Source organism: Ammodytes marinus, assembly GCF_949987685.1.
Source record: "Ammodytes marinus genome assembly, chromosome: 6".
Taxonomy (NCBI): domain Eukaryota; kingdom Metazoa; phylum Chordata; class Actinopteri; order Uranoscopiformes; family Ammodytidae; genus Ammodytes; species Ammodytes marinus.
The window spans coordinates 8,271,478-8,295,301 of NC_137235.1; the positions used below are offsets into that span (position 1 = coordinate 8,271,478).

General features: G+C 41.2%; 4 protein-coding genes across 6 annotated transcripts; 3 read left to right on the plus strand and 1 right to left on the minus strand.

Moving 5' to 3' along the window:
* Positions 1 to 405: 405 nt before the first annotated feature.
* Positions 406 to 5,124, plus strand: fbxl18 (F-box and leucine-rich repeat protein 18). The gene is made up of 7 exons (XM_080028965.1): positions 406 to 541; positions 1,450 to 1,647; positions 2,040 to 2,389; positions 2,603 to 2,738; positions 2,833 to 3,911; positions 4,440 to 4,658; positions 4,771 to 5,124. Exons 1-7 carry the CDS (start codon positions 521 to 523, stop codon positions 4,925 to 4,927), a joined length of 2,160 nt encoding a protein of 719 aa, XP_079885091.1. The 5' UTR covers positions 406 to 520; the 3' UTR covers positions 4,928 to 5,124.
* A 121-nt stretch (positions 5,125 to 5,245) lies between these two features.
* Positions 5,246 to 9,280, minus strand: LOC307251388 (stonustoxin subunit alpha-like). Of its 3 annotated transcripts, none has more exons than XM_080028751.1 (4): positions 9,169 to 9,280; positions 8,055 to 8,118; positions 7,563 to 7,613; positions 5,246 to 6,988 (listed from the first exon to the last, which is right to left on the minus strand). In XM_080028751.1, exons 1-4 carry the CDS (start codon positions 9,205 to 9,207, stop codon positions 6,471 to 6,473), a joined length of 672 nt encoding a protein of 223 aa, XP_079884877.1. In that variant the 5' UTR covers positions 9,208 to 9,280; the 3' UTR covers positions 5,246 to 6,470. The 3 variants fall into 3 exon arrangements, with proteins under 3 accessions (XP_079884877.1, XP_079884879.1, XP_079884878.1); XM_080028753.1 differs by lacking the exon at positions 9,169 to 9,280 and adding an exon at positions 8,528 to 8,779 and having other exon boundaries at positions 7,563 to 7,610; XM_080028752.1 differs by lacking the exon at positions 9,169 to 9,280 and adding an exon at positions 8,528 to 8,779.
* On the plus strand, positions 8,935 to 15,022 carry ptcd1 (pentatricopeptide repeat domain 1). The gene is made up of 8 exons (XM_080028750.1): positions 8,935 to 9,551; positions 9,960 to 10,100; positions 10,555 to 10,773; positions 10,865 to 10,966; positions 11,460 to 12,101; positions 12,649 to 12,765; positions 12,883 to 13,065; positions 14,614 to 15,022. The coding sequence occupies exons 1-8, from the start codon at positions 9,072 to 9,074 to the stop codon at positions 14,839 to 14,841; spliced, it is 2,112 nt and encodes a 703-aa protein (XP_079884876.1). The 5' UTR covers positions 8,935 to 9,071; the 3' UTR covers positions 14,842 to 15,022.
* Positions 15,023 to 15,723: 701 nt separating this feature from the next.
* Positions 15,724 to 23,269, plus strand: LOC307252270 (uncharacterized protein; the record flags this gene model as incomplete). Its single annotated transcript, XM_080029908.1, has 18 exons — positions 15,724 to 15,779; positions 16,120 to 16,240; positions 16,885 to 16,993; positions 17,115 to 17,208; positions 17,416 to 17,566; positions 17,703 to 17,820; positions 18,253 to 18,378; positions 18,497 to 18,556; positions 18,755 to 18,877; positions 19,004 to 19,159; positions 19,269 to 19,325; positions 19,826 to 20,052; positions 20,161 to 20,240; positions 20,964 to 21,053; positions 21,149 to 21,235; positions 21,325 to 21,429; positions 21,609 to 21,708; positions 23,205 to 23,269. Exons 2-18 carry the CDS (start codon positions 16,129 to 16,131, stop codon positions 23,267 to 23,269), a joined length of 1,860 nt encoding a protein of 619 aa, XP_079886034.1. The 5' UTR covers positions 15,724 to 15,779; positions 16,120 to 16,128.
* Positions 23,270 to 23,824: the final 555 nt, after the last annotated feature.

The window sequence follows — 23,824 nt, forward strand, 5'->3', positions numbered from 1 at the left end:
ACACTGCACCTTTAAATTATCTACTAGACTAAACCCCAATTATTATTTATGTATGTGTTAAATTATTTCTAGCTGTGAACACAAAAATTGTATGAATATTGTACAAAATAAGGGTGAAGTTGTGGGGGAAACTGGCTTTTGTACCATCTTCAAATAAAAAAAATTGTTGTATGGATCAAATAAATTTTTAGTTCCATCCACATAGCATTTTATTTATTTACAATTGAAGTTATCCTGTTATCAAGTGTTTTGGTCTTGATATTGGAAATTTAAGAAAAAATTAAAAAAATAAAAGAAAGGAAGATCAGAAAAACAGCTGGAGGAAATGTGTCCTTCGCTGAAAGGCTTCCGTCGTTGTGCAGCAGCAAACGAAGTCCGCCCCGTCAACGGTCGGAGGTGCAGCCGTCTGTGGGTGAATGTAAAGCGGCTTCATCGGGACGTGAAGCCCCGGGCTGCCTGGATGAACATTTAACAAAGAATAAAAAACACCCTGCGGATCCCAAGTGGGATTTCAGAGGGCATGGATCGACAAATTGTAGCGGTAGGTTAATCCGATAATAGTTTCTTAAAGGTAACGAGCTAATGTTAACGCTAAAGTTGGGTATTCAGGCTTCACCAACATTTCCGTTATTTTTTTTATTTTTTCTAAATACGCACATATGGTGTGGGAGAAAGAAGTGTGTTTTGGTTTATCTTACTTTTATTAAAACGTTATGGCAGAATGAACCTGCTAATGATTCTAAATCATTGACAGGTTCACTGTCAGGAGGACTACTGACTGTGAAGTGATTTGATCCTTTCGGTTGTAGGCTATTGTGCTGTGACGATTTGTGGAATGTCTGCTGTGTTTATTTTTTCTTTGTACCTAACCTGCAAAGAAGAATCACTGACTGTACCACAAAGGACATCTATCTATCTATCTATCTATCTATCTATCTATCTATCTATCTATCTATCTATCTATCTATCTATCTATCTATCTATCTATCTATCATGACTGTGTTTGCACAACAAGTCATGTACATTTCAGTCTCGGGTGGATGTGTTTGGTGATGGGTTGAAGCAAATCAATAAATATTCAATTCAATAAACTATGTATTTTGGGAGGTATATGGACAAATAATAGTTTTGTTAAGTAAATCTTAATGATCTAAAGATGGATAGAGACCGTAGAAGTCAGAACGTCTTTACTTCAACCTACTCTCTTTTTTAAAAGCAGAGCTACGACTTTATAAATAAAACATGGCAAAATATGTCACGGTCCACAAATGTTCATCTCAACAGTATAAATCAGCCACAACCTATTGTCTTAATTACAGCTTCTTTCTCTGTAACATAATACCTAGAATCTGTCATTTGCTACCATACATTGTGAAAAGGTTAGTAGCAAAAGTCCTTCTTTCCAAAGGTTTAAATGCCCTTACTGACACGCTTTTCTGTTTGTGTCAGGCCGTATGTGACGAGGACACAATGTCTTCTGCCTCGGTGGGGATGTCGGATTTGTCCGATGAGATCCTGCTGTGCATCCTCCGCCATGTTCCCGTGTGCGACCTGCTGCTCAATGTGTCAAACGTCTGCCACAAGTTACACACGCTGTGTCGCGATAAGACCCTGCTCTCCAACGTCAGCCTGTCTGAGGAGTATATGGTAAGGCTTCAGTCATCAGTTTATCATCATTTGAACTGATGAGGCACGTTTCAAGTTTATTCATTTTCTTTTCAAGGTGGAGTCAGCAATTTTGGAGAATGCTTGTTGACAAAACCTTTTTTTGTCAAAATCAGTGAATATGACCTCAGGATCCGTGTGCACTGAAAAAAAAATCCAGCTTTTATACACAGCCTAGGCTCTTTAAACTATGATACCCACTGATTTCGACAAAGTGATTTTGACAACAAGCGTTCTTCAGAATCCCTGACTCCACTTTGAATCCAAAAGTTCATGCTTCCTCTATTAACAGCATTGCTTGAACAACTCAATGGAATACTTTCTGCAATTTAACAGATGGAAACATTTCATACGTTTTGTACCTTTTTCTCCAGGCTGACAGTCTATTGGTGCGGAATACACTGAATCTGCTGGCCAATCAGGTGCAGTCTCTCAGCCTGAACGGTTGCTATTGGCTGTCGGGCTCCACCATGGAGCTCCTGGCGCGCTGCAGAGGAGTGACGCGGCTGGACGTGACCGGCTGCCGGCTGACGTCCCGGCGCCTCTCCCACCTGCTCTCCTCTCTCACTCTGCTCCGTTCGCTCGCCTTCGACGTGACGCCCGGCTTCAACTCGGCTAAGCTCAGCTCCGAGGCGGTGGATTCACTGAGCCGCCTGGCAGAGCTCAGACAGACACTATTGACCCCCAGCTACGGTGTGGTGCCCTGCTGCGCCCAACTCCGCAAGTAAGAGTCTGATCCATTAGTCCGACCTTATGGCTTTGGCTACATAAAGGTCACCTATTATGCAAAATTGACTTTTTCATGTTTTATTTTCAATGGGATGCTACAGTAGCACTATAAACGTCTGTACTAAATTGTATGGCAGTGTGTCGTGTTGTGCATTGTTTCACACAAAAAATCGTATTCTTTGTGTGTGTGTTTGTTTCTGCACGGCAGGCTGATGCTGCAGTTTGACATCCCTGAGGTGACTAGAGAGGGTGTGGGTGTGTGCTGCCAGCTAATGGTGGGTCAGAGCAGTGTGCCACATTACCAACAGCTGGAGGAGTTCACTGCCCGGCTGGCTCCAGGAGAAGTGAGTATCTTTAGTAATACGTTCCCATGTATCTGCTTTGTACATCGTAGCACTGTGCACTTTCTAATCAGTCTATCTCTGTCTATGTCCGTAGGTGAACCAGACGTTGCTCCTGCTCTACCTGGCAGTGTTCAGCGTTCACGTTCCAAAGCGTCTCAGGGTTTTCCTGGTGTCGATCCCCGGTCCTAACCCGGCTCACTGGCCGGCCGCTCCGTCTCTAGCCCAGAGTCTGGGTCAGCGTGGGGACCTGGAGGCCCTGCAGCTGCCCCGCTCCTGGCTGGACTCCTGGTCCCTGAAGAGAGCACTGGAGGGAAACAGTCCCAAACACCTGAGCTTCAGCCGCTGCCCGGCGCTGTGGCCGCAGGTCTTCCAGTCGCTGCTGGAGGGAGACGTGAAGGACGCGGCGCAGCTGCTGAGCCTGAACCTCAGCGGGATCAACCAGGTGCTTTACTCCGAGTGCAGGAGTGTGGACAACCACCTAGACTCTGGGAAAATGAGCCGCCTGGCTGAGGGCTGCTCCAACGTCAAACACCTGAACCTGATGCACACGCACTATCATCACGAGAACTCGCCTACACCGGGCGGGGATACACACCTATGCGTCAGCTTGGCCAAATTTGGAAAGCTGCACTCTCTCACTCTGCCTGCCTGTGCTCTGTCAGACAGCTTAAACACGCATCAAATCATAACAAATAACATGTCTCCCTCCGCGTTGTTCCTGGGGCTGAAGAAGACTCCGCGTGTGGGGCTCCAGAACTACAAGCCCGATTCAGAGTCCTCTCTGTCGGGGGACAGCACATCGGGGCTCACCCAGTTCGTAGCCGGCTGCCCTCTTTTACAGACCTTAGAGATCATCGGTCCGGGTTTTGTCTCTGCACTGCCTCGGCTGGAGCCGTGCTCTCGCGCCAGTGTGGAGCCTCGCGGTATGTGTGCGTGGGCACGGGGAGTTGGGGATGCGCACTTAGCTGCACTTGCGGATTTCCCTCGATTACGTCGCTTGACTCTGGCGGGGCTTCCTGGGGTCCTCAGAGGGACAGGGCTGGTACAGCTGGCCCGGCAGTGCAGAGACCTACAGGTATTGTCCCTGGCCAACATGGGATCACTGAAAACCATGAACTACAATGCTGCCCTGCTGGAAACTTTGAAACAGTGCACACAGCTACAGGAACTCAGGTTAGAAGATGCCTTGTGTACCCTACATTTACTGTAATAACAGTTAATAACAATAACTATTATTATAATATGCTACTTTGTAAGACGTCCTATGAGGATCTTTTACATTTTTGGGAAATAGTCCTCCGATGATCATAAATAACCTGTAAGCCTAAACGGGACCATCAGTGACAAGAATAGTTATTTTAATGTCTTTGCTTGGTATGATCTCCAGGGAACTTTGACAAAACAATTTACTGCAGATCAAAGTTCACTCTTCTTCACCATCGTCATATTACCATCATTAATCTTACAGTCTCATATAAATACATAACCTGTGGTCTCTTTCACTCACTTCCTAAACACTAAGAATTTAACTAGTTATCTCTAGACAGTCTAAAACAATATATATTTTCCCGTAATCATGTTTTTTTTTCTGGTGAAAAGTGGTGTCTTATACTCAGTACATTGCAGTACACCAGTTAGTTCACATCTTTACTCAGCTGTTTTTTTCAATGTATTAATCCTCTCGTGTGTCTGTGTGTTAAGGATAGAGCAGCCGCACCTGAACGCCAACGAGTCCTTCTTCGAGGCTCTGTCCTGTTGCTCTCGTCTGCAGCGTCTCTGCCTTATCTCACGCAGCGGTAAGTTGGACTCTGCGGCCACAGAGAACTTCATGGAGCGATGCCGCCACGTCATAATGTGCCACATGTTCATGGGCGGCACCTTAATCGCAAGTCGCACGCTGCAGAAATCTCTACTGGACAGGTCAGTGCCTCTTTTACGGTCTATGGTCAGTGCTTGTGTGTGAGGACAAACTGAACAATGAAAGGTATATGGCAAAAGAGACATCAAATTGAACATTTTCTTGTGTTTTTAGATTTTCAGGGGAGCGCTCTGCCCTGAGTGTGGTCATCTACCCTTTACACCATGAAGACCTGCCGTCACTCATTAGAGACATCCCCTTAACACTGCTGGATAGGATCACTTTGTTCCAGAGCCATGTGGCCCAACCGCCACATTTATCACCTTTGTGACATCATCAGAAAGCTTGATTGTGATTGGTGCTCAGCGGCTGAGGCGCTCAGACCGTTTGCTTTCTTGCAGGAAATAAAATTTGCAATTGAACGACTGATTGTCGTCTGCACAGTGATTTCTGATTCCTGTGTCATTCGTCCACTGTTTCAGGCTGCTCTACAACAACACATCAATCATGAACGTTTACATTTATACAAGAAGCGTAATAACAGTTTTCAAATAAATATTTGCTTTTTTAAGGCTGGTAGGGAGTTTCATTGATCAAGGACATTTTATTTTTTGTTGTTAAAAAAATATATTTATGTTACTACACCACTCTGCAACTCAAAAAACAACAAGTGCCAAAAATATCAATTAATGGATGTATTTGTTCACAAACCTTGTACAGAGGCTTTGAATCAATGCAATATAATGTTGTAATAAACTCCATGTAACTTATTATTCATCCTTGTCTGTGTACCATTTGTCTGTTCATGTCATGCTGTCTCCTTTTAGTCCCCATGGTTGTTTCAAATAAGTTCAAAGGAATACATTTTAGGAAATCCACTCATTTGCTTTGTTGCCAAGAGATAGATGAGAAGATTGATATCACTCTTGTGGTTGTTCATTGTGAAGTTACAGCAGCAGCGTAATATAGCTTAGCATTAGCTTTGCACATAACCCCTTCATAAGTTGTTTCTACCGTTACTTATTTAATGTTAATAAGCTAGAGTTAGAGGTGCTTTTTAGCTGACTTATTAGTTCATTTTTGGGGCTTTATCCATACCGTTTCCTCTCTTTGTGCTAAGCTAAACTTAGCCACACATACAGTAGATGGGCTCTGTGACTATTTCTCTTTTCCGTTTAATCATGAAAGGTAAACATTTATAGATCAGTCCTTTGTTGATTTATTACAGTGAGTTTTGTGACTTTTTCATTATTGAGTAAAAGTTTCATATGGAAATTAAGTTTAAATGTGTATAAGTTTCCCAGTCATAATCCTGATTTTAGAGTATATCCCAGTTATGTGTTTTCACATCCATTTATAACACCCTGCTATTATAGCCCTGGATAGGCACTTATCCTTGTTTGAACAAACCCGAACATGATTGGAGTAGGATACTCCGACAGAAACCATAAGGCTGTGGCTTAAGCACCTCACCCAGGTTTCTGATCATTATCTGACATGTGCCTGTACAGGTCCTCAACTCATGTTATGTAGTAGTTTGTCAGTAAAACTGAAATGGAAATTAAAGTCTGCTGCTGCAGTAGTGTACATTTCCTACAGCCAGACACCAAAATGTCAAATGACTGAATGCAGATTAACCAGGTTTCTCTATGTTCCATGTTAGTGCGTGTGACAATATAAATATCAATATCATTATGTCATTATTAAATGTGAATCACAATTCACATTTGATATTTAAGATAAATTATGAGTGTGATTTCTTAAAATCTGACAGTCAACATTAGCCTATTGAACAGGTGATTTTTTTTCTTCTTAAAAACTAAAGTTAAGTTTCCCTGCAGCAGGCCTACACATGAGACACAATAGACATATTTCTACTCCCGGTCACACAGCCAGGCGGTGCCTGCGACCCACAGCCCCGGGTACAGTGGCTTTGTGAAGGTGGTTTCAGCTCTGTGCATCAGCTGCAGCCCCGTGTCACAGACGCAGTAGTAGGTCAGACTTCCCGCCTTGTGATCCAGGTACACACCCACTCTGGAGGACTGAGGCTCTGGCACCTCTGTCTCCTCATCGTTGTGTCTGAAACATTTGTCACTGTTTAAGTCCAAACTCCAGGATTTGTCTTGGCAGCCGAAGGCACATTCTGCATAATAATCCGACCTGCCGAGATCTTTGTACGCCACTGCTATTTCTATAGCCCCTTGGAAGTCCACCTCCCAGTAGCAGCGTCCGGACAGGCCCTCTTTACACAGCACCTGCCACAGGTGAGTGAACCTGTCCGGGTGTTCGGGATAATCCTGGACTAAATCCATGAGCTCAACCTTTCTGTTTCCTTCGGACAGACACAGCTCTCTGTATGCTGTGTTTGGGTCCAGGCTCAGGTGGCAGTAATCTGAGAGGAGAGGAAGAAAATATTAGTATTTTTATTTATACCCCTCAAACCAATGTGGGTCTGTATTTTATCCCAGCAGCAGCACTCTCAACTGGGATGATTTAAAGTGATGCCACAAGATGCGTTTGTTTTAAAGGAATAATTTGAATGTTTGGGAAAAACACTTATTCACCTTGCCAAGAGCTAGGTTAAACGAAACAACTTGATACTTTGTTTTTCTCTTAAACCTTTTTTCTTTAAATACTAGAGAATATTCTATTTTTTTAATGCAAATTTCAATCTCTGAATTTTCCCTGCCTCAAGATTCACAATATTTTTCTCAAACCTTCAATGGCCCTAATATTGCCCATGTAGAACAACCATTTGTTTTTGTCTTTTGTTTTGTTACAAACATTTATTCCCTTATCGGAAGAAAACCACTAATTGTTATCTCAATATAATGGGATAAAATAAAAAGTATTGCAATCTTGGCCGTCCTTGGCTTCCGTACAAAACCACATATTCTCTTCCTAAAGAGTGAACAGAAAATGTCCATGACTTCACAGTTTTTGGATTTGAGATTAAAAAGACTCACATTTTAAGAAGTCTGCTCTGGTCTGAGGTTCATCCGTCAGTGAATCATCTGCTAGATTCACAACACACACACACACACACACACACACACACACACACACACACACACACACACACACACACACACACACACACACACACACACACACACACACACATACATAAACACACACATACACACACACTGAAATCATTAACACTGTTATCAAGCATATGTTTAAATAGAAATGTACCACATAGAAAAATCGAATGTCAAAGCAATACATATCAGATTGATGCAAACTAAACATGAAATAACTCTTCGTTTTTAATTACAGCTTTCTAAAAACCATTCTTCTAGAAAAGAGACACAAGTGGAATGATAATCAATATGACAAAGTTATTACATTTGACTTTGTTGACATTTAATGATAGTATGGTTTGTTTTGTTGTTGGGACCAAAGTCCAGTCACGTGAGCTGCTGGTACATTTGCTGTGTGAGTGTGCTGTGTACCTGGAGCAGGTGTGGTGCTGGACACAGGGCTGGAGGGGGGAACTTGCTGGTCTTGATCAGAGGCCTGCAGAAAATCGGTATAAGTAGTTTAGATAGTATGTAATATAATTGTTTCTATGTGACTATGGCAGAAACAAGAAAATAACACCTGTCCTTATAAAAAACTGTAATCTCAAGAAAAAACAGACCCCAGAAATGTTTACTAGGACAGTGTGATAGGACGAGCATTTTCGGAGGATAGTGTAGTTTTAAGACATTTTGTGTGCATTTAAAAACTTCACACGCGGCTTTTTAACTTATAGATATGAGTTTTAAGTAATAAATGCACATCTATCACATACACATCTATATCTACAAGTTATATAATTTATGATATCATGAGAGTATGAGTCAGATAATATTAGCCTAGATAGAGTCCAACTTCACTCAGATCATATGACACTCTTATTCAAAAACTGTTTTATTTTATTTACCATTGACGCTGGGGATGAAGCTCCGTCTCTGCACTGGTTAAAACTTCTGTCGATTGTCGATATTAAAATAGTCAGATACTCTCCCAGGAAGAGCGACGCAAAATAAGCGACCGTCCAAAGTGTTTAGCATTGGAAAAGGCATACTAAACTAACACAGATGTAGTCGATCGGAAGGGGAAAATTTATTTTTTCCTATGATTTTTTTCCCCAGGATAGGAAGCTTTTTTTCTTTTTACAACTTTTACAACCCAATAATAAACAGCATTTTTTTTTAAACTCAAGTTATGTCCTCGTTCAATCCTCCTAGGGACCAAAGTACCAACTGTGTGCTTAATTCTTCGATATCGATGGGAGATATCTTGGTTCTATTATTGAGGTCTTGTGGATTGTTTTGTCATTGACACATCGTGGTGAGCGAAACATGCGACCAGGAGCTATGTAGCTACCACCTACAACTGGCAGTATAGTTGTATATAAAAGAAAGAATTAAAGACAGAAAGCAATGTGCATTAGCTTGTAGTAAGCCTAGATAAAACCGCTAAACATGCTGACGTCTGTCGCCTGTTCGTGCGTGCGGCACGGAAGAAAAGTCTCGTTACCCGTGGTGAAGTTGTCCCTCTTGTCAATGGTTAAAATCTCACCGGCAGCCCTGAATTTGACAGGAATACGAGATTTGTCATTTCACCGGTCACCCAGGCTGCTCATACCGACTCCATGGCTGCTGCTAACAGCCAAACATGTGTCCCATCGGGGTACGGACCCTCCTCTGGGCTCACCATCAGGCCGAGCAGAGAGCGACCCAGACCGGGAGAACTTCGGCTCTCTGTCCGCTGACATGTCCTCCAGGAGGTCATTCAGGAAGGACAGCCCCTACATCCAGGACCTGAGGCACAGAGACGATGAGGACAAGCAGCAGCAGGAGGAGGAGGAGGAAGAGCTGGTGAAATCTCGCAGGAGGCCCGGGAGGATAAACACACCCTACTGGTACTTCCTACAGTGCAAGAAGCTCATCAAAGAGAACAAGGTCGGTCCATTTAAACTGCTGTGTTGTGTGTCTGTCTACTTGTGTCTAGATTTCAACACTGTTTATTTTGACATATGCACAAAAGTACAGTCACGAGTTGTCATTGGCAGTGAAGATATGGCTTATTCCTTCAGCTATGCAATATAAATAAAAACAAGAACAATTGTAGAAAAAGTGACACATGAATAAAGAGCCATCTTAGACATAAATTAACACAAAAAATACTGCAAAGATGTAGTGCAAATACAATTTAAAATCAACGTGTGTGTGTGTGTGTGTGTGTGTGTGTGTGTGTGTTTGTGTGTGTGTGTGTGTGTGTGTGTGTGTGTGTGTGTGTGTGTGTGTGTGTGTGTGTGTGTGTGTGTGTGTGTGTGTGTGTCGATAAAAAACATGTCTGTCTTGTCCCAGCTCCAGGAGGCTCTGGACATGTTCAGCAGAGACATGCTGCAGGAAGAGAAGCTGCAGCCGGAAGAGTTCAACTACTCCGTCCTGATAGGAGGCCTTGGTCGAGCTGGACAACTCAAGAAGGCCTTCAGACTCTACAACGATGTAGGGATATCTTATTTCTACACTTTAATCATGTTTATATCTGTTACCGTATCATTTTCTTTAACTTGTCAAACCATATTCCAGAGGTTTAAGGGATTTGAAAACGGTGTTAAACTTCAGTGTATAAATTATTAGAAGGAAAGCAAGCCAATATGTATGTATTTTTACTTTTGGTATTGATTTACATGCAGATGTATTGCAAATGTAATGACTATTTAATCCCAGAAAATATGAAACATTTTCCTCATAAATATGTGATTTTTTTTCTCATATATGTACCACTTTAATCTCAGAGAATATTGCATTTTTTTTTGCATACATTTTTTACATCAATCTCTGTATTTTTTGGGTCAGATTAACCCCTCGTCTCAGATGTACTTTTTATTTGACCCAAACACAGACCTCTCAAGTAAATGCTTAGTGTGATAATGTGTGTAATATGTTTTTTTTCCAGATGAAGAAGCGAGGTATAGATGCTAAAGATGCCACCTACACCGCACTGTTCAATGCCTGCGCTGAGTCCAGATCCAAACAGGCCGGTCTCCAGCATGCGTTGAAGTTGGAGCAAGAACTCCGTCGCAACAACTACCAGCTCAGCACCATCACGTACCACGCCCTTATGAAGACTCACGCCATGACCAACCACCTTCAAGCCTTTATCCACACACTCAGGGTAGGACACGCGCCAACACTCGCGGGAAGATTTGTGTTATGTTTGTGTATCAACATGAGTATGTGTGTGTGTTTTTTGTGTGTCTCTGTAGGAGATGCTGCAGAACGGCCATGTGGTAACTCAGGAGACGTTTCACTACCTGCTGATGGGCTGTTTGAAAGACAAAGAATCAGGATTCAGACTGGCTTTACAGGTAGATGCTTGGTCCGTATACACTGAGATTTAGACTGTCACACACGTCAAAGAAACATGCTGTAATCTTTGATCATCAATGTAGTCAGACTGATAGCTGGAGTTTTAGAAATAAAATATATAAAAAAAAAAAATTCAAATCAAAATGATGGTGATATTTATTTTATTTTATTTCATTGTATTGGTTTATTTGATAGGGTAGGAGAGTACATTAACCAGTAGCTGAATTTAAGATGTAAACAAGCCACAGTTAGATTTCCATCCATACTACTTTGACATGTTAGAAAACCAGAGCATTGCAAGTGACAATATACAAAAACAATTGTGAAACATTTAAAAAACTTTGGCAGAGATGAATGAGGATGCCATTTTCTTGCGTCAGTTATTTTTTTACTAACTACATCAGCAGCTAAATGGATATTGTAGGCTCTGAACTTGTAGTATTGTTGTTATTGCATAGTCAATCTGCCCCTTACAACTTTATTTTGTTTCAGGTTTGGCGCCAGATGCTGAGGTCGAGGATTGTCCCTGACTCTAGGAACTACAACCTGCTGTTGCGAACCGCTCGGGATTGTGGGATTGGCAGTCCTGCCCTGGCCACAGGCGCGCTGCTGAGGCCTGACCTTAAGTACGACGGGGAACACGTGTCCCATGTAAAACAAGAGTCTGGGCGTAAGGACCTGATAGACATTGATCTTCTGGAGAGGCAGTTGTTTGTCCAACCTGATCCACTCAGTGACAGACGGCGGGACAGTGGGGACTCGACACATCTGATCCCAGTCAGACAAACTGTCTCACTGCCTGTTGCCATAGCAGCGGATTCTACCGCCCCTAACCTACTGGACCTTTTTGAGGGTAAGGGGGGCTCCGTTGTCTCCATAGGCACAGTGGATACAGCATCTGATAGGCTGGCACTCATCGGAGGAGCTGAGGGTTTCCTGAACAAGATGGCGGCTCAGAGACTCAGTCCAGACCTCAGGACTCTCACCCTGCTGGTCGACACCATGGTGCCAGGCTACGAGGCCCTGCAGACGCTGCTGAAGGTCGCCAAGCAACATAATGTGAAGCTTGACATCGCTTTCTTTAACTCTGCGATTCGCACAGCCGCCAGAGCTAGTGACCTGGAGGGGGCGAAGGTACACAGGCGCACTCACACACACACACACACACACACACACACACACACACACACACACACACACACACACACACACACACACACACACACACACACACACACACACACACACACACACACACACACACACACACACACACACACACACACACACACACACACACACACACACACACACACTCTCTTAGCCAAACCACAGTTACATTCTTGTCCATCTTTATTTTTTGCAATTCGAGGTTTAATTCAACCAAATAAAAAAAACATATTTACTCACTTACCAGATAAATAGTTTATAGTAAACAGCTGACCGTGTGTCCATCCGTCCACAGCAATAAGGGACACAGGTTCTGAAAATATTTTTTTCTCTGGATTTATTTTATGTTGTTTTTGAGCATCAGAGATCAAATTCAAAACCCAGGCAAATTAATCAAAGTCCACCTGCAACACGTTTTTTTTGTATAGCTTAGAAGGTATGTGAGAATTTTAGTTTATCTTTACATACAGACATAAAAAAAAATACATAAAATAGTCTTTTATTTTTCCAGGCTGTGCTGAGTGTGATGCGACAGCGCAGCGTAAGCGTGGATGTGCAGACATTTGGAAGCCTGGCACTGGGCTGTGAGCGACAGACAGACGGCCTGCAGCTGCTGAAAGACATGCAGGTGACGGCACTAACAGTCAGAATCCATGTTTAATTCCGAAATCTACAGCAGTTTGCATTTTCTAGTAATACTAACGGTTGTTGCACTGATGTTTTTTTCCTTTCCTGTATTTTGCAGGAGGCGGGATTTAAGCCTAACGTCCATGTGTTCTCTGCTCTGATTGGCCGAGCGACCCGCAGACTGGACTACGTCTACCTGAAAACATTGCTCCAAAGCATGAGCAGCATGGAGGTGTGGCCTAATGAGGTCATCATCAAACAGCTGGAGTTTGCCTCACGATACCCTCCCAACTATAACAAGGTAAGCGGTCAGCACATTGAGTTTCACCTGGTGTTCCAGCTCGTCAGTACATGAGCTTGACCCTATGTATAAATACTAGGGCTGTCAAATTAACGCTTTAATTTCGATTAATTAATCACAGAAAAATTAACGCGATTAAAAAAATTAACGCAGATTAATCGCACTTCTATAATGCCCTTTGACCCGGTGCAAAAGTGGTGCGCAGCTGGGTGAGCTGCACCTGTAGCTTACAGCCCGCACGGGTGAAAGGGAGAGAGAAGCAGAGGAAAGGGCGGGGCCGAGGGCTCTATGAAAAATAAGCATGAAGGTAGGAAGACATCTTACTTTATTCTCCGCAGTGTCTGGGCATTATTGATTTAGTGGTGCAACAATATAGGTTCAAAACAGTAGCCTATCTCTCAATCTTCATCTGTGTGTCTCAATTTTGTTTGCTAGCTGTCTCGTCTCCTGCCGCCCGCCGTGTGTGTGTGTGTGTGTGTGTGTGTGTGTGTGTGTGTGTGTGTGTGTGTGTGTGTGTGTGTGTGTGTGTGTGTGTGTGTGTGTGTGTGTGTGTGTGTGTGTGTGTGTGTGTGTGTGTGTGTGTGTGTGTGTGTGTGTGTGTCAATATTTTTGCCTATGAGTACGACGATGGTGAATGAATCGGCATATAGGCATATGTGGCAGTGCAGCGCTGTCTGTTGTGGAGACAGAAGTTACGAGAGACGGAGAGCGAGAGAGAGAGAGAGAGAGAGAGAGAGGGAAACAAACTGTAGCAGGCTATACAGCTGTTTATAAACAGGTATAAAAGTGTCATATAAGTATGCGATTAATTTAGATTAATTAATCACAGAGCCTGTAATTAATTAGATTATTTTTTTTAATCGCTTGACAGCCCTAATAAATACTCTATTGTAATCTTCAAGGTTCAATAACTTTATATAGTAATAATGGAAATTCCAAATTAATCAACATATTTTGAATTTTTTTTTTAAATCGAGATTCTCAATAAAATGTTAAACCCTTTCATCTCTACTCTACACACTAATATGTTTTCTGGGGATAAGGACAGAGAGTGTTGTAAGCTGTACAGATAGCAAAGCCTGAAGTAAATAGCTATTTATGATGCTGGGCTATCGAGATTAATGTTGACTTGACTATGTTGGAGAATAAGTTCATGAGGTGATACGTTTTCTGCATATTCTTCTGTCCTCACGTAGCCCAAAAAATAAATGAATGCAACTTTAAAAGGAACCGACACTGAGATTTACGTCACACTTTGTTTTAAGCGTAGCATATATTTACTCCCCAGCATATTTTGTGTTGTGTTTATAAGTTTAGCATTGGGGAAGAATATTTTGCAAGAAAGAGTTAGTGTAGCTGATCGTGATTGAAATCCTGTGGTTTAGGCGACTTAACACAAGCCTGATCAGTGTTTATGGTCTACTCATTTCACACAGAAAGGTGCTTTATTTTCAAATCAAAATGAATTCTTGACTGATTCCTATTTTGTCCTTTCGCTCCCCTCTGTATTTTTCCCCCATTATGTTTCCTCCTTCCCATCGATCTCAGTTCAAGTCCAGAAACAACTACCTGGTCCAAATCGATGGTTTCCGTGGTTACTACCAGCAGTGGCTGAAAGAGATGCCGGCTCAGAGCACTGAGGAGGAGGAGCAGGCTGAGGCGCTGCTGAAGACAGACGCTGCAGACGGACTGACAGACACCCAGAGGAACCAGAGAGCAGCAGGACGCAGGTTCAAGTCTCATAACAAGGACAAGATGAGCAGCGCTGCTCTCTAACAGCTCTCGGGATTATATCTTTATCCTCTGTCTGCACTCAGCTGTGGATCAACTCTGGAGGGTCTTTGGGTTAAAGGAATAACTCATAGGCCGTCCTTCAGTCAAACTTATTCAATATGCATTTTCCTCATATGATTGATGTTGTAGGAATTTTATATTGCCATTTAAATAAAATTCAAGTTTTCGCACATGATTCTTGAGATATTAAACCTTATTTTGGTTGTATTTTGATTTTTTTTTAAAATGATTTTAAGGGATTTTCCTGAGTAAATTATAACCTTCACTGACTGTGTAATATTAGTGTTGTAGTGCACAATCGCATGCAAGATACACATTATCTTATTTCTATATTTTTAGATTTAAAAGTTTATTGTTGAATATCAGATTCAGAACTGACCTTATTGGAACAAACATTTATTTAAAGAACAGCCATTCATTCTACAGTCTTTGCTGCATGTGTACGTTTAGAAAAAGTGCTAATGAGCTTTGAGGGGGAAGGGAATTGTGTACTTTTCCTGTTCAAGAGAAGGGTGCAAATGAACTTAGTTAATTTATCTGATGGCGTGGGATAATGAAATGTTAAAACAATTAAAGAAAAGTAATGCTAGAAAATTAAAGTCTAGAGTTGAGGCGTAATTAGTGTCTGATATAATCTAACGACTAAAATGTAACGAGGAGAATAAACTAATGTGTCAGGAGCATAGGTCAGGAGGAGGAGTAGAATAATTGTGTAATACAGAGTTAACCCTGAGCTTGGTAGATAAATTGTGTTACTGCAATCCAGCAAGTGGCGGTAATTCACATATAAACCGGTTCTACCCGCACATTTAGCCGACAAAGAAGAAGAAGAACGCACGTAACATCCGGCGGTGACCCTGGAGTTTGAGAAGGACGGCGCCAAAAGCAACTTATTTATTTTGGTTAAACTGACAACAAAGGTAACAAAACTGTCACTCACAGAACTTTAACACCTATTTAAACACGATGCAATATATATACCTGACTGTGTTTTTGTAGTAAAGAAGAAAAGTTTGAGCACTGTTACTGTAAACAAACCTGCGACCGTTTTTACACGTTAACTTTTCCTTTCCCTAAGGGAACTAAAAAATATATTCTTGAAAATGTGGTTTGCACAAAGGCTTTCATTAAGTCTGTGTAGGAAGGTTAGAGTTACAGACAATTTTCTATGTGACAAGGTGATATACAGCACGCTGTAAGTTAGCTGAAGTTGGTTTGGTGGCTGAACTCTGATAATGTGCCTTTTTTTCTCTGTGCCAGAAATTTCCGATGGACAACAGAGATATAATCATTCTGAGTGATTATGAGGATTCTGATAATGATAATGGTTGTGAAGCCTCTGTTCTCATTGTGGAGGAGGAAGATGTGAAGAACAGGAATGGTAACAAACAAACAGTGTTTTTTAATTCAGACAGACAACCCATTCCTAGTTTACTCCGGGTACCTGACAATTGTTCAAAAAGGCATTGAAGGCCTTAATTGGCATTAAAATGTATTAAATTAATCCTTCAGAATTCATCAAATTGCCAAGACATGGGGTGTAGGATTTTATTAATTTGTTTTCTTACATTGCAATTTAAAAACTTAAAATCATTGATGGCCTCTATTTAAAACATATTTTTACAAATTCCTCTCACGCTTGCATTACACTGATTATCATGGAATGATCCGATATGTTCCCACTAAGACATTTAAGTGACTATTACAGTGACATATATATATAGTATATTTGGAGTATTTGGAATGACCTGAAATATAAACAATTATGTTAATAATTAAGTAGATCTTCTTACTTCTATTTACCAAAGAAGTCACGTTCTATGCACTTTAAGACTTGTTCCTCTTAACACATTCTTTCTTTACAGTTTAGTTTTTTTGAAATATGTATTTTATTTTATTCCGAGTGACATAATTCTAACTTTCCTCATGGTGTTGGAACCCTGTTGCTTTACACAAAAGCCTATACATGTGGTGTATCATGTTTTTATAAATAGTCACCAGCTGCTCTTGCTCTGTGTTTTTCAGACTTTGTTTTACCTCCCAGCGATCTGGATGAAGACCTGGTCGTTACTTTCTCCCGCCGCGCTGAGGTGCTGCCTCACGCACGCTACGACTGTCCCATACATCCTTTCACGTGAGTCAAATGCCACACCCACTTTGTAAAAAACTGCTACTTTTGTTGCGATGAACTCACTTCTCTCTCTCTCTCACTCTCTCGCTCTCTCTCTCTCTCTCTCTCTCTCTCTCTCTCTCAGATTTGCTGATTGTGAGACTGCTGCTCCTGTACTGAATAACCAGCTCATTTGTGAACAGTGCTTCTGCTACATCTGCGATAAGCCGGCATCATTGGTATGTGCTGATATGGCCTGTTAACTTTACACTCCCTTATTGACTTACTGTGACAAACGCATGAAAACGAATGCATGAAAACTCTTAATAAAAGGGGGTAATTATCTTTTTTTCCCCACATCAGTATCTGAAGGGTTTATTGCAAAGTTATTTAAACTGCAGTATTTGTGTGTGTGTGTGTGTGTGTGTGTGTGTGTGTGTGTTCAGTGTCCAGTGTGGATTCACAGCGGTGTGTGTCACTGTAATAGCCACAAGAAGAGCGAGCTTTGGAGCAAACTCAGGAACTATAAGCTGTTGGGAGGACTGCAAGCCTTCGACCTCACTCTGTGTGAAATAGATCCTAGCCTCCGACAAGCAGGTATACTCGCTATCACACACAGACGTGATCAAAGATATCACATTCACATTGGGTAAATCTCCGACTGAACCGCTTGTAGATGCTGTAGTTACGTGTCCCTTCACTGCCATTGGATTTGTCTTTGCCTTCTGTGCAGACACAATGCTGCAGAGCTTCAGACAAGGGCTCTATGCCCAGTTTACCTACTACATAAAGGGAAAGCCGGCAGAGCAGTTTGGTCTGAGCGGAACGGACCAGCAAGGCCTCGTCCACGAGTGAGTTTCCATTATGTTCAAAGAATACTGTCACGATGGTCTGTGAATTTTCCCATAGGAAAGTTTAAAAAAAAAAAAAAAAAAAAAACATTAGCTGCTTTTCTACCAAAGAAAAACTTCCCCAAGAAATCATGAACCCGTTTTGTGGGCAGGAACTAGTAGGGATGACTAGTTGGTTCACCACCTTGGTTAGCTGTCTTATAAAGTGGTTCACTGCTGTCGTGTAGAGGTTTTCTGCCAAAGTATAAATAAAAGCACTCTGTGTTTTAATTACACTGCAAATGTGATTGGATGAAGTAGGACATATGTTTGTACTGCCTTTGACATCATGTATGCAAAATCTTTTTCTGACATATTAAATGGTCTGAAAGTATAGTATTGGAATGCAGGGAAAGTAAAATATGTTTGAATTAAATAGTTTTCTTTTTGCAGTTACACGCCTGTGTATGAGTTTGTGTCATCGTTCTTGGACAAAGCAGAGAAACTGGGCGGCAGAGCTGCAGCCATCATGTCACTGGGAGCCGCAGAGTATTTTATTAAACATTTTCAAGCCTCAGGGTAAACACATACACACTCTCACACTCACTCTTAAATGTCCTTTCCAGATTAATGGTTACACTCACAGTTTTTAATTTCCCAAGTATTTATTCCCTTGACTTGATCTGTATCTCTTCAGGACCCTCAGATTTGCTCCCAGGGTGAATCCTGCTGAGGCCAAAGCGGTGTTGCTGCAGAGGTACACACACACACACACACACACACACACACACACACACACACACACACACACACACACACACACACACACACACACACACACACACACACACACACACACACACACACACACACACACACACACACACCGTGTTCTGTTTGTAATTAGATTATTTGGATTTTTACCTTCCTCACACTGTGCGTGTGTGTTTTCCAGGGTAATATCCTCGGTTCAGAGACAGATGGTGTTGGAAGACTTTGCCCCTGACTTCTCCCTCAAACTGCAGGCTTTTTACAAGAGATTAAGTTTACCTGCAGAGCTGAAGACCATGAAGAACAGGTGTTTATGTGTTCAAATATGTATTTTCAATTATTATACCCAACGTTAACCGTTGAAGCCCTTTTTTATGCATTTTTAGAACTCTCTCTCTGTGTGTGTGTGTGTGTGTGTGCTTGTGTGCTTCAGTCTATCTGTCCGTTCCTGGGCAGATGTCCTGCTGGTATCTGTGCTGAAAGGGCAGAATGTTTTGGGCATGCGCAAAGATAAAGGCAAGAAAGACTTCCTGAATGAACCGATTTCTGTTGTTCTACTGAGAACAGAGGTGCTACAGCGACAGCGCAGGTACAACATGAATACACCGTTTACACACACACACCTATGCTATAGGAGAAAGAAACAGTCTTGCCTTTTAACAGCTGCTTATAAAGCCAACTCTGCTTTCTGTCTGCAGGTACAGAGAATTGTGGCGCTACCTACGAGTCGTCGTAAGTTCTGATGATTCAAAACTGTGAGTGTTCAAGTTACCGCAAGTCCTGAATCCTTCCATTTATTTTCCTTTTTAGAAAGAAGCATACATTTAATTTCACTCTTATTTATTTCCGAGAAAAACAGTATTTATTCAGTTAATAAATGAATTTTCCAAATGAAGTATCTCACAGAGTAGTTCAGCTTGAGAAAATATAATTTCTAACACCATGCTATTTTGATACCATATATCATCTATATTTCAGCTCTACTCTCCACTGGCTAGGGCTTTGGAGAGTATAACGTTTCAAGGTTCTATAATGATTGTTGTGACCGATGTCAGCACAGAAAATGTTCCTTGGGCAGTTTGACAACATTGTAATTTTGTTCTCCTGAAAATGGGAAGAATTAAAATCATTGTTACGTGAAGGACATTTTGCAAACATGTATATATATATTGTTTTTGTTCATTTTCCTTTAGATAAGTTACAATGACTGTTATGCTTTAGGTTGACTGAGCTATCTTTTTTGTTTTTCCGCTAGCCTCGAGCAGGTGAAAGATCTCATCCCGTTCTTCATGTGCATGGAGGGGGAATTTTCGATGGCTCTGGACACTTTTTTATTCTCGGGGAAGGCGCTGGCCTCCCGCTTCACTCCACATCTCTTCCTCTTTTATCTCCGCATCTTTAAAACGGCAACGGCACCTAAGCTTGCGGTCACTGAGCCAACACAGCTTTGCTACTCTGATGCCGTGTGGGAGCCAATCAAAGGTCAGACATCCATATATTATAGATTTTTACGTATTTAAAGGAAAAGTTTTTTTAATTTTTTTTATTATTGTTTTCTTAATAAGAAGCCAAACCTCCTCCCCTCTCTAGACACTGTGCCGATGCCGCGTGCTGCGCTGGTGAAGTTTGCTCTCAATTTGCAAAGATGCTGCCCTGCTGTTTACAGTGATGTAAGTCTACATTTCCCCAGGACACCCACTATTAAAAACGCATAGGGCTATTAAGCTTGTCCATTCTGTGCTACTGTAGAAACATGGTGGTGCAACATGGCTGCCTCCATGTAGGGTGACCCGTGCCTATGTAGATATAGAGAATCATTCGGAAAAAAATGCATTCATTTAGCCCTCTCCCTCTCTTATTTATTTGGTCATTAATTGTTCATAAAAAAGGCACCAAATGTCAGTTTTTGTTGAGGAAGTTCCATAATTGTTTTGTCATCGTCTCGTGGTCATTGGAAAATATGTGTTCTAGTGGGCCTTATGCCACTGGTTATAATCGTGTGATGTGTAGGGCCAGCTTTGCTTTACTCTAATTAGTGTTGAGACTGAATGCAACTTTGTATCCTGGTTTTCTAAACGTTAATAGAGCACTGACTCGCCTTGCACACACACAGTAGGTGAAGGATATGCTAGGAGCTATGCAAACATCAGTTCATCTGTCTCTGCTTCTCTTGCTGGGTCGGAGAGTTAATTATGGAATGGCTTCTTGAGGACTCGGTGTGCACAGACCTGCACTTTTTTTAAAAATTATTATTATTTTCACTTTCAATTTCTTTTTCTGTTAGTTTACAATGAGTTTTGTCTTTGCCATTTAATAGTGTAATATCTTTTTTATTGTTTTTCTATTATACACTGACTTTATATTAATGTGTGTTTGGTTGCTTACTGATCCAGACTCAGTGTTGGATCAGTTTACTCAAAATGGTCAACGCACCTCCAGATTCACTCCCCACTCTGCCAGAGCCAAGCCCACAGTTCCTACAAGTATGTATTTGTTGTTTATTAACCGTCCTTTTTTTTTTTTTTTTTTAAATAATAATTTCTATTTTGGTGGTAATCTCTGCATTTCATGTCTTTAGGATTCAAAGAAAGTTGTGAATTCTGTACTAATCAACCAGAATGGCTGCCTCACAACACACATACAGATCCCACGGGTCATTATGGAGGTACGTACACATGTACACTCAAACCTATGGATGTGACGAGTGGTTACTGTAAAAAACTGTTCAGATAGTGTATGTTTGTGTGTTTCCAGGTGTACCCAGATCAGGCCTTGTTGCTGCTATTAACAGGGGCTCTAGCTTTGAGGATCCATGATGGTGTTTTGAGTCCAGCTCTCCCTGTGCTCAGTACCTTTAAGGTAATCCCTTCCTCTCTCCCTTAGACGTCACATCCTGTTTGAATCCTCTCCCATACTTTTATGGCTGAAACATTATGGATGACAGTTCATGATAAGGGGAATCTTATTTTGAATATGGCTAGCGTGGCCATGCTGCTTCCATACAAGTTTAATCTAATAATTAAATGTATTTACCGCAGGAGAACGCTTGGGCTCTCGAGTGGCTGTGGGACAATTTGTCCTCTGATCGTCTGGAGTCTTTCTCACAGGAAGTCTCCCAGGAGATGCAAAACATAACAGGTGTGTGTGTGGGCATATTCTCTACGTTATGAATCAAGGCGCTTATCATCCTTATTCGAAGGTTAAATCAAACATATGTGATGTTATTAGTAGAACCACATTTAAATGACTGTGTATATTTATTCGAGTTTCTTTACGAACCTTGGCGACCTCTAGTGGCAATTGGACTGACTTGCAACACCAATGCTTCCTGAAAGCAACACTATGGATCCAGTTAAAGTCTTTTATCGAACCCTCCAAAATTGTCCCAAGACCCCCGTGTACGACGGCAGAATCTGGGGCTGTGTCTCAATATTGATCATATTGACACTTGTTTGTTGTCTGGTTAAAGTGCCCTTTGTAGCCTTTTATCTGTACTTGTTTATAAAGGAAAGACTTTTCCCTTTGACGAACCACTGTATCATTAAGGGTTTTCGTTGTTCTAACCGTCTAAAAAAAAATACATATTTCCTCGATTTATTTTGTTTTTTTTTAATTTAATAATCTTTTTGTCTGAAAGAGGTAAGAAAATTACCTTTTATTAAAAAATGTCTTGCGCTCCAAAGAGAAAATTATGTTGACTTGATCAAATTCCACCCATTCCAAATATTCAGTTGAAGACTAAAAAAAAAGAACAGCAGCAAGTGTGTCGACATTAGGAAACGGAGCTGAAGCTGTAGCCAGTGTGATTCTCTAGCATTGTTGCTCAGATAAACTAAATCATTTAAGTATTAAAGTAGTTGATTGTCTATCAATAGAAATGTATCTGAATTGTTTTGCTCAACGTAAATTGGAGTTATTGTAAATGAATATGTAATATGAGTTTTCTTGTAAATGCGTTGTAGAATTATCAGAATAATTTTTCTGAAAGTCCCAATATATTTGACTTACAAGTACTGAATTTGCCTGAAGCAGCAAATGAACGACATCATATAGCGCGTCTGAGCTCGTGGTGTCTATGTGCTGAATGATGAAGCACAAGATGCAAATAGAAAGAGAGGCTCATTACAGCACTTCTCTGCAGTGTGGTTCAGGTCCAAAATCTCAACTCACTGTATCTTTGATTAAAGATGAAATGCGTAGCTTTGGCCTTTAGGTAAAACACAGCCCTAAACATAGTCTGTCTTTGTTTCTGTCTCCGTCAGATGGGGAAGATTTCTTTCCCCTTCTTCGCACCATTGTGCCCACTCTGTCTTCTTCAACAGAGAACTGGGACCAGTGAGTCATATTTTAATTTATTATTTGAAGCAACACAAAGCTCCAAAAACTCTTGAGAGCTAGAAAAGTTCAGATTACAGGTTTCATTTTTAGCCTCCCACATAAAGAACAGAATGACATGCTGTGGATCTGATCTGTTGCCTTGTTTTCCATGACTTCTCTCTCTCTCTCCTGATGTGGTGGTGATCAGCACCTACTGTAAGTTTGCTCTGTCACACTTTGGGATTCTTCACGCTGCGTCTTTAATGTTGTAGTGTTGATGAAACTCTGTTTTTGTTTTCTTCTCTTTTTTCTCATAGGCAGCCAAGTGGCTTTTGAAGACTACTCCTCCAAAATGAGGGTCCTGTCGCAGCATCAGCTGTGAGTACCACATTTCTCACCATCCTTTCTACATGATTTATACAATTAAATGACACTGTTCTTGAGGTTAATAATCACACTGTTTAACAATGACCAATCAATTATATTTACTGTCTGATCACTCACACGTTTTTAGTTTATTTAAGTGTCTGGGACACTCAAAGTGCAACTAATGGAAAAAGGTCTAATTTGAAACACTTGGGAATGAGCTGACGAGCGTATTAATGCTGTTGGACACATTAATCGAGTTAGTTGTAACTACTGTCAGTTGGATAAAATATATGTAACTATTTAAGTGTCTAGGACACGCAAAGAGTCTACTTGAAAACTTTAATATTGTGTCACTGTCAACTATGAAGCTATTTGCCATAACAGTATTTTCCTTCCTCAACTCAGGGCTTATCCTCCCTCACATTACTAGCTCCATTTGCACAAAAAAACATCCTAACTGTAAGTGTAATTTCTTAGGTGTGCTACAATTGGAAAATGTTCATATAAAACAGCTAATGTGGTTTGAAATGTTTTTTTTTTTGGATGTTGCAGTGCGGCCTGACTCCAT